The following is a 10,231-nucleotide window of genomic DNA, read 5'->3' as shown; positions in this document are numbered from 1 at the left end:
GCAAATGCTTGACGGCTTCCGTGTTCCCTCACAGGTCAACGTTGGGGGGCAGTGAATTAAGTTAGCATTTGTGTGCGTAACATATATTAAACTATGAGACACGAAATTCGTTAGAATCGTCACAAAAAATGTCAATTCATAGGAAAAGCAATGTTTCTAACTATCTGGTTGAAGCACAAGTCCACAAAATTTAAACAATGCACAAACTACGATTTGAAGTAATTAAGGTACACAACTAAGCGGTGATCAGAGGATTTATGGAAATTTTAAAAATCACGTATTGCAGTTAACATAACTCTAGTCTTTGAGAAGGATTGTTTAAAGAGGCGGACATTGCTCGCACGAAATTCAAAATACATATTCAAATAATTAGCAAATGTTTACTAATTCACTTCCTAATTAATTATCTTACGGCACATATTGTAATATACGAATTGTAGAGGATGAGATATCGTCAGGCGTATACACTTGGAATGAATTCCCAGAAAGGCACCAGGCTGGAGATATATGCGCCATCAAACACTCTGTAACAATGTATGGTTGGTCCACGTACTTTTTTAACAGAACGCTCTTTTATGCATTGAAGAAAAGCACGAAAGTAACTAACGCCCCTGCATTTCATCCCACACTTCGAGTCGAAACTGCTGCCACCCTAGACCTTCATTCCAAGTGGATGCGTCTTGCAAACTCACCGGCTGCAAATGAGTAAATTGGAATATGTGTGGTAAAGTAATTAATTATAAAGTTAATCAGCCAGTTTTCGTTAATTAGTCGTATATGTGTTTCGATTTCTCGTGCTAGTAATGTAGAATAATCCAGCTCAACCACATGAATGATGTGATCTCCCAAAGGCGATATTTAAAAATTCCAGAAAATATAAGAATGATCACCCTGCATACAATACGCAGTATTGACAACTACCTCACTGTCGCACTAGTACACGTCGTACAAAACCAATACAAAACTTTATCCAGGTCCCATAAATTTCGGGAATCGACCTTAGCCAAAGTATTTTGGCGTTGTTTTACCTGGCTATAAGAAGGGTTTGGGTTTCCGCAACGTGTTACAGGATGGCGCAATATGCCCTTTCAATGCGAGCGATTGTGTATCTGATTCGCCAGCCGTGCGGGCGACAATGAAGCATTTTCACGATCATGAGGATGACTTGACGACGACAGCTATTACGATGCACGAAGAGTGATTTTTTGTACTCAGGGGATGAAACGTCACAACCTGTTCCGTCACCACCTGAGCCGATCCCGAAGGCTGTACGATAAAGCGTATGAAAGCGCCCGCTACGACGATGCAAGTAGGGGAGAGACAGGCGCGCTCTCGCGCAAGCAAGGGAAACTCTTGCTATGCGAAATGGATGCACGTGCCAACCACCTGAATGTAATGGCTGTGCGGTAATGATGTTATTTTGTCTCGTTGTTTCGCGGAATCGATTTGAAGCCTTCAGCTTGACGCAGGAAGCCGTCCAAGAAACCGATTTTCGCACAAATCACTCAGTAAACGAACGTATTCGTATTTTTTGTCTACATGTGAGCCGCACCGACCCTGCCTATATACACTGCCCCTTCCCCTCTCTATAATTGGACCCGCTACGGCTTCTCTATTCATCTACGCGGACTTTGTTAGTTGGACACCTTTTAGTGAAACTGGTTGGCATAGTCGATTCGCACTAAGAGCTTTCGGTCTGAAAGAATGTAAGAGAGATACAATACCCCTGCCATTCCGAATGCGTACCTTCTGAACTCGTCGTCGAGAATGCGCTTGGTGCGGCCCGTGATGTAGCTGCACTCGCTCGCCACGATGCTGGTGTAGACGACGCCAACAATCAGCGCCTTGTGCAGTGCGGTGAACGCACTGCAGTTGCAACCAGGAGTCATATATACGTATCTCCGAGCACACTCAACGACAAAGCAGCAAGAACGTCGGCAGTACGCGTGCTGTGTACCTTCGCACGCACTCTGCCTTCTTGGCTGATAATCACCGGCATCGCAACAATTGTACATCGTCAAAACAATATGCTGGCGTCTCCTCCTTTGGTAGTTGTTCGTTGTGTCGCGTTGCTAGATTTTCGAGAGATGCGCTTACGACGATACGCTGACACTAAGCAGGATTGGATGCTAGGAAGTGTCCTCATTGAAACGCGGCGGTGCCGCGCGCCGCCAAGCTCTGTTTCTTATTTTGCCGAATGTCCTGCCTGCGGATTTTTCGACAGACGAAAAATTCCCAGCATCAAGCTTTCTCGGCCATTGTTGTGAACGTCGATTTTTTACGCCTTCGTTGTTCGCGGTCTCCCAACTTTTCTGCCACCAAACCTCCCACCATCCTTTACTAGTCTCGGTTGTGGAAGTGCTTAGTTTCGCCTGTTTTCCCTGAACCCAAGGGCTTTAAGGAGGCCAGCGCAGCCTAAACCGACAGCGGTATAGATATTTTCACATTCTAATAAAACGTGTTCCGTCGTTTCACTAGCTTCATCGCCCCAAGCACATGCTTCTTGATTGGCCTACCTCACTTAAAAGGATGGGTGGATGGATGGATGCATGGATGGATGGACGTTATGAGCGTCCCCTATGGAACGGGGCGGTGGGTTGCTCCATCAATCTCTTGTTATTTTATTGCCTAATGTCCTACATATGTTAAAAAGATAACACGATTAATTCCCATAACCAAAGTTTCTGAACCCCTATTGTGAACTTTGTTTTTCTACGCCTCCATTGTTAGTCGTTTCCCCACTTTTCTTCCACCAATCTTCCAATAGCATCATACTAATCTCTATTGGAGACATGTTTACTTTCCCCTTGCTTTCACTGTGCCCAAGGGCTTCAAGGACTCCAGTGGTTCCTAAATCGACCACTGGGCAGACATCTTCACATTCTAATTCAACATGCTCCATCATATTGCTCACTTTACCGCAGCAAGCTTATGCTTCTTCTCCTGATCTCGCTTTGAAAAGTAATGAGCTCCCCTTGGAGTTATAAATTGTTTCTTTCCAGATTTCGTTTTTCCTCTTAAGTAGTTACTAATGGCAGGTTTCAGGCAAAAGCCATGAAAGCGCCCTTTATGGAGGAGCGCGTAAACTCTCAAAGATCACGTTCAATGTGTGACAAGCTGTTATTCCCTGACGAAGAAGCTGCTGGATTTGGGAAATTAAGTACTGTTCGTGCATGTGTGGGTGTGGAAACATGGTGAGAAGTATTTATTGAAGTGCCCTAGATTGGTCACGAGGAATGCTACAATGCTTACAATAATATTTTTTTTTGTCTTAAATATACATAGCCTAGTGGAGCTGTACGTAGTAGTGCCTTCAGGGCAAGTTCAAAGCCGGATTCTTTACGGGAGATGTTGCCATATATGATGGAAGTCAGAACTGTTATTATTACGCCTGTTCACAAAAATCATCTGGGCCTCAGAGGGTTTTAACTAATGCAATCAGCTTTATATATGGTAACATGAGCAGGGGTCGCATACACATTTCCGAATAACTCACCTTTTAGCCGAAATGGGCTTGCTCAGCTTTCCAGGCTCGATGTCTGCAAAGTCGATAAAGTAAGAAATCATCGCAAACTTTGCATTGTTTCAATATAAGACCTCCTTGATATTGTGTGAGAAAAGTAGTTGGCACCCTTTGCCACTCTTAAATATATCCCTTCGTCTACCGAATAAAAGGAGTGGAGGCTTAATTAGTTTTGTGGATCTTCTGTAACGTTTTAATAGTGTGGCGTCTTATGCAATATACGCTATAGTACGTAGTCGTGGATTTTCCAACACGGTCACGAACGCTTAGATAGGTCTTTTATAGTTCTCCCTTATCTGTTACGATGCCCACAAAGGTAACTTGGTGGCATCACGGAAGTGACACATCGTTATTAGCGCAAAGCCCCTCAAGGACTTCTCAAGTACTCCTCTAGGCTGCGGACAGGAATCACGCTTTCTTGTCGGGGATGTGCGGTTCTCCACCTACCGGTTGCCAGCGGGACAGACAGTTACCTAAAGCACTGAATCAGTTCACATTTAATTTATGAACGTTGTTTGTATTTCTTTCCTGATTTCAGCAATGAAAGGCGACTTCACGTTTACAACTTCTCCCAGATCACTACTAAAATTGAGAGAAACTAATAACAGCTTTGACGCAATAGTTCTGCGGAAACCCGCAAGGTGCAGAGAATTGATAAAGGAAAAATAAACACCTCCACCCAAACGTATCTAAGTGCTACAAAGGAAACCCACACAGGTTCCTCGAAAGAAAAGTTTCGCCGTTGAAGAAAAATTCATCCTGTTCCGGGACCAGGACGAATCCCTTTGTAGCAAAGTCCCGGACCAGGACGAGTTTTCTTCAACTGCGAAGCTTTCTTTTTCGAAGAACCCGTGTGGGTTTCCTTTGTAGCACTTACCTACGTTTGGGTGGATGTGTCATTTTGCCTTTATTAATGACAGCTTTATAACTGCTCTGAGAGAAACCTATCACTTGCTGTAAAGAGAGGTTTTGTCAAAACAGAAACGCGATAGTAAGTTGGAGCCTGGTGCTTTGTGTTCGTTATGCTGGCGCTTGCTGCTTCTCCCTTTATTCATTTCGAAAAATATCGCGAACTTCAGCTGACAATGCTGGAGTGACGAGTTGGCGCTCTCTCGGCCTGTGTCTTCTTTCTTCCCCTAATCCTTCGAGACACAACATCAACAGCTGTGCGCCCTAAATCATCGTGCCCTGCTAAATTTTATCTGCAGATGAACCTGTAGCAGATATCCCACAGTGTTTGCGATACGCAGTTCGGGAAACATAGATGCCCCAACGAAGCGGGCGCCACGCACCGGCCAAATGCACGTCGATCTCCGAGACGATGCCACCACCAATGCGTGATTTAGAGCCGAACGGCTTGAAAACCGTTTTTAGCGGTGACGTGGGCAGCGAGGTGTCGCTGAGGAGCACCGCCGAGGGTCTCGGAGTCACCCGCGACTTCCTGCTGAACGGCGACGGAGCGTTCATGGGCACGATCACGGGCGCGACCGTAGGCGGCAAGGTCATGGGCGTGGCCTGTTGCACGGACGATGGCATCGGCGCTGATGGTGTCGAATGTTGGTGCTCGGCGGGGTCTGCTGCAGGCACTGTGTCAATGCAGTGTAACAAGGACACGCAGATAAAATAACTCTACACCGGACTCTTCGCTAATGTAATGTAATTACAACAAGATAATTATTTATTAAGATGTTCGTCAAACAAGTCACGGGTCAGCTGACACTATTTGACCGGCAAGGGACCATATGGTCTCCTACCAGAAAATAACGCGACACTACTGCCTAGACTGGGCCCACTACCCACCATCGCATACATCCCTCTGCAAAAACCAGAAGTAGATTAGAAATAACTCCAAATAAATACCTATCCGAACATCATAGACTTTTCCAATTACTATCACGAACCATGCTCCAACAAATGTGATCACTATGAGAAGAAAGCTGATATTTTTTCATATGTTATGTGCTTTCCCTAAGGATACTTCCTTGGGGATTCCAACATCTAATCCTGAGCAGCGGGAAGCCGCGTTGCTCAGCTCCGACCCAGACCTCCAGGTCCGCGTCATCCAGAGGGCTGAGGCGGCCGCCATGGCCCAAAGGCTCCTGGCTGCCTAGCGTGGCCAACCACCACCTTCGGCTTCTTCTCGAGTGAAGTTTTCACTCACTCACTAACACATTCGAAAAGTACTTCTGCACCGAGAGTTCGCCACGCGACCTTTCGAAGTCAGCCCGGGATCGTTGGAATTGCACGCATACATCCTAAGAACAGTTTACAACATTTCGGGCGCATTTTTTCCTGCAACGATGTTGGTCAGCAGCCTTGCGAGCAATTTCTTTTTTTGACGCCACACACACGGTATTTCGAGGTCATGAACAGCGTGCATGTTATCCGCGTGACGTGACAGTCTTGAATGGAAAGTGGAGAGCTTTCAGAAGAAAAAAAAAAGATCTCCGACGATTACGATACTCCCTAACGCGAAATTTAAGCGCAACTCTATACGTATTTTCATTACGCGATATATTGTGGCAAATAATTTGAGAGGGACATGTATCAGAGTCGGTGATCGTTGAAAATCTGATCTGCGGGTCAAGGGCGTCGACGTTTATACATGACTCGTCGAACGTTCTATTGTAATCGATGGTGCCGCGTGGCTTCCAGAAAGTGCTACGCTATTCGTGTCTCGCATGCAATCAAATAATAAACTATTCAAAACATGACAATCGAAACAAGCGGGAACGAGACCAAACCTAGCAAACCAAACAAGCGGGATTGAGAGCTGACGTGAGCAGACTATAGTAGAAAACGAGCGGTGGTGTCTGAGACCAGATACTAGTACGCATCGAGTGGTCAGGCATGACCACTCAGGGATTCCAACTGCATGAGAGCAGTTCCCCGCGCACACGTCACTGAAGGGGCCGCTCTCATCGGTCTCCCCGTTCACGGCTTGCGTATTTCATTATGCAAGAAAAGGTGAGACGTGCAGACAGAACACAACAGAAGAGAAGTAGACAACACGAACGCAGCACGCCTCACCATTTCTTACATAGTGAATCCTTACCAACTAGCTCAGCTTTCTGTCGTTCTAAGCTTCATTTGCGTATTTCATCTCCCGCTCCGCGTTCACTCTTATCTTTCGCTGTGGTTCTTCACACAATTACGGCGCCGACGCCGATGCTCGCCGCAAAAACGGGCGCCCAAGAACTGCGCATTAAAGGAAACGCCAGCAAGGCAGATGAGGATTATTGCTGCGGGACAGAGATACACCCCAAACAGTGCAAACTGTTCAGTTCTACAACGTTCGGTCTTTACCAACCAGCTAGTTTGAACACAGTTTCGCGAAGGTCGCTACAAGACAGTGGTTCTCAGCAAACGTGCAAACAATTATAATCTCTACTTTACGCTTAAGGCTGAACTCCATGCAAAAACTTTCTTTTTCAGTTTTTGTTGTTTTTTTTGTGCGAACGCGCAGGAAGCCCTGGAGTCGAGACGTCGGAACTTTACGCACAACAGTATCCGTGGCCCGTAAACCAATGCGAAATTTTCGTTTATCACTTCCTCGCAATAAAAAAAAAAATATTCTGTTTCTGACGCACCGCTGGTAGGTGCACCGGCAGTAGGCGCACCGCTAGTAGAGGCACCGTCAGTGTGCACGGCGCTTGTAAGCCGAGTGCTTGGAGTTGCATCGCTTGGATGGGCACTGCTGGCAGGCCCAGCGCCGGTAGCCGTACTTCTCGTTGTCCCACTGCTGCTTGTAGGTGCACCGCTTGTAGGGGCGCCGTCCGTAGACGCAACCCTCGTAGGCGAAGCGCTTGTGGACCCATTGCCAGTAGGTGCCCCGCTTCTAGGCGACGCAGTACTGAGAGCGTCTCGTCTCGTCACCGCCATTGAAGGACGGGGACTCGCCATCTCGGGCAGGATTGTCAGAGGGGCTATTAGCGTGTGTTCGAGCAGCGAGGTTGCCGAGCTCTCTGCGTCAGCGTCGGCAGCGCATTTGTTATCTTGGACGTGTTTTTGCAGAGAAATGTGTACAACGTGAGTTTGGTCATCTCTGCACAAAGAGGAGGAAGCTCACGCACATGTAGAAAGAGTAGTAAGCATATTTATCAGCATTTGTGGGACAACCTACATAACGCATAAATAGGTTTTCTTCTTTTTTGCTTAAACTATCACTTGAGAAACAAGCCACGGTACCTAGCGGGCCTACCTAGACATGTGAGACGCCTTTCAATTTGTTTAAACCATGTGTTCTATACGGCCGGCTTAATCTTCGATATTTGCTTTTATTTTAGGCTACAAGTCGGCACCACTATGACATTATAAATTTGCCTTTTCCAAATAAGAAGCGGATATGGTAACGCTTGGCTCATGATTGCTGTTAATTGCTTATCAATTTTTATGTTCAGAATTGCTGACGTAAAGAAATAGTAAGGCAGCCGTATGAAGTAAAGGGCAAACGCGAGTACCTCCTATTACAGCAGAAGTTATAAGGAAGAAATGAAGATGTACAAGTCAGGTTAGGCTTATAATAGATAACCCGTGGTCCACCATGTATAGCAAGAGAAAGGGTACCAAGACACGTCAAATACAATCGATGATGACGAGTGAGTAATTGGGTGTGATCCTATTAGAACAGTTGCCTACATAGCACGAAGGCTGCTAATGCAAACAAAAAGAAAAGGAAAAGAAACGACGTTGGGAATTGCTGTGAATTGCCTTGGCCATACCACGAACGCAAATGGCATGAATATGACTTAGTGCCGCTCTTATCTTACTTTTACGTTGTTACTTATTAAGTAGTCCTGTTGCATCAACAAGCGACTTTCATTAATTTCTAACCCGCCCTCTACTGTAATGAGTACATGACTTTTGCTCTAAACATTCGAAGAAAATGTAATGACCTTGATTGCAACATGCGCAAATGCAAATACAAGTGAATCGATCGTTCATTCTAAGATAGAAATAGCAATCTTGATCATTTGAAAAAAAAATTACATTCGAGCCATTGTGAGCCAAGGACCCATTCGCCATAGGACCTCATCCTCACTATTAACAGCCCAGAGCAGCATCTCACTTTTGGTGCCGTCTGTTAAAATTAGGGCACCGCTTTTCTTAAAAGCCTTGGAGACCTCGACAACCAAGCGGATTTGCGTAGCGGGCTCAATATCTCACAGCGGCAGCCTATTTGCGAATTGCATTGCAATATTTAACACCAGTCATAACTTGGCACTTCTGCGCTTTCCGTTTCATATTGGGTTTCGACGCCCATGTCTTTTTTTAAGCTAATTATTGCGGGGAAGAAAAGTGTGCGTTATATTTGAGCGAATACGCCTGTTTCGCCTCATGCCTTTTATTCGTTCGTTTTCCGAATGTGTATATATTGTACAAGCGTGCGAATATTTTAAACCTGAGAATAACAAATAGGACATTGACCTATTCACCTCGGTCTTAGAATCGAAGTGTCGCTATTTGTAATTATAAATATTTGTCGAATAGTTTTTGAATCTATCAACGCCAACTGTGCGCGATCGAGCATTCAAACTGGAGCCAATTAAAGTGCGATAAATATTTCATTCCAGCAGCCATAGACGACAGAAAACCTCGAGAGAAGTTGTACGTTGTAGGAGCAGGCTACCTGACTAAAGAATCCAGACTGTTCTGGCTAAACCACTATCATTCTCAGTCACCAATGAGTATGCGTGTGAACTGGTTTTCTGCTCCTAACGCTCAATTTGTGCTTTTAATAAACGACGCTTCATACTGCGCAATGTAATTGCGAAAGATTTGTAACGTTGGTAATATGCTCGGACGCGGCGATAATTTCGCACAATGGAGAAAGTTATCCTCCATTATTAGGAACGCATTCAAAAAGCACTGAACACACCATTCTATTTGCTTCTGTCACTATTGGATTAGTGTTCCATTCGATCTCTGAACACACTCTTAGCACATCTCTCGTAATATTGCGCATCCTCGTATGACCGACACCGTTCGAGCTATTCGCACGCAACCTATAGAGTCGTACCTTTTCGTTGCCGGTTGTATGAGTAAGCAAAGGATTCCAACAGTTACACGCGTCGGGCACAGCAGCATTAGGCAACAAATGTTCACTCCTCTCACCTCGGTGCTTGCGAACGAGCCTTTCGGTAATGGAGCGCCTGATGTACGGCTCCGCCAGGGACATGTTCCTGGGCTGTGAGGGGTCGACGCCCGGCATCCGTGCGCCGAGCGAATACTGACGAGAGGCTTGTCTATGAGAGCGCACGTGCTGGCATTCGACCACGTGGTCCTGCGGCGATGTTTAAAGCCGAAGTGCAAGAGCTGTAGGTGAGGCAGTATTTCATCATAGAGTTCCCTACAAAAAATTACTACACTTTATCTCACAAGCCATTTGCCGCACTTCGGAAGCTGCGGAACTTCATAGCCAATAGGAAGGCCGAATGCCCCTCGAGACGTGGTCATTCGCGTCGCGTGGTCTGCTCAACGGCAGATCATTTCGCGGTGCATGACGCACATGCGCAAAGCTAGCATGTCACGTATCGTTGAAACCTATCATGTACAAAACAAGACTAAAACTATCTAATCGCGCCAGTAATCAGACAGTTAGGCCCGTAACTATATGCCGCTGGGCACGGATATTGCCCGTGCACGCTTCGTACCTCCGGCAGTGCTGCTAGTGACTTGTGAGACAGAGCATAGAGGGTGCTGCGTACC

General features: G+C 45.9%; 1 protein-coding gene across 1 annotated transcript; it reads right to left on the bottom strand.

Annotated features, from left to right (window-relative positions):
* Positions 1-4,539: 4,539 nt before the first annotated feature.
* LOC129386347 (uncharacterized) lies at positions 4,540-9,783 on the bottom strand. The gene is made up of 3 exons (XM_072286745.1): positions 9,638-9,783; positions 7,114-7,488; positions 4,540-5,109 (listed from the first exon to the last, which is right to left on the bottom strand). Exons 1-3 carry the CDS (start codon positions 9,732-9,734, stop codon positions 4,715-4,717), a joined length of 867 nt encoding a protein of 288 aa, XP_072142846.1. The 5' UTR covers positions 9,735-9,783; the 3' UTR covers positions 4,540-4,714.
* Positions 9,784-10,231: the final 448 nt, after the last annotated feature.

Source organism: Dermacentor andersoni, chromosome 3 (genome assembly GCF_023375885.2).
Source record: "Dermacentor andersoni chromosome 3, qqDerAnde1_hic_scaffold, whole genome shotgun sequence".
NCBI lineage: Eukaryota > Metazoa > Arthropoda > Arachnida > Ixodida > Ixodidae > Dermacentor > Dermacentor andersoni.
This window is presented reverse-complemented; position numbering and strand designations above follow the sequence as displayed.

Excerpts from the sequence above, each read along its gene's own strand:
- LOC129386347 (XM_072286745.1), bottom strand. The coding sequence starts at position 9,734 with ATGCCGGGCGTCGACCCCTCACAGCCCAGGAACATGTCCCTGGCGGAG. Across the intron at positions 7,489-9,637 it reads GCTCGTTCGCAAGCACCGAG|AGAGCTCGGCAACCTCGCTG; the intron begins GTGAGAGGAGTG and ends ACGCTGACGCAG. Across the intron at positions 5,110-7,113 it reads TGCCGGTGCACCTACCAGCG|TGCCTGCAGCAGACCCCGCC; the intron begins GTGCGTCAGAAA and ends GCATTGACACAG.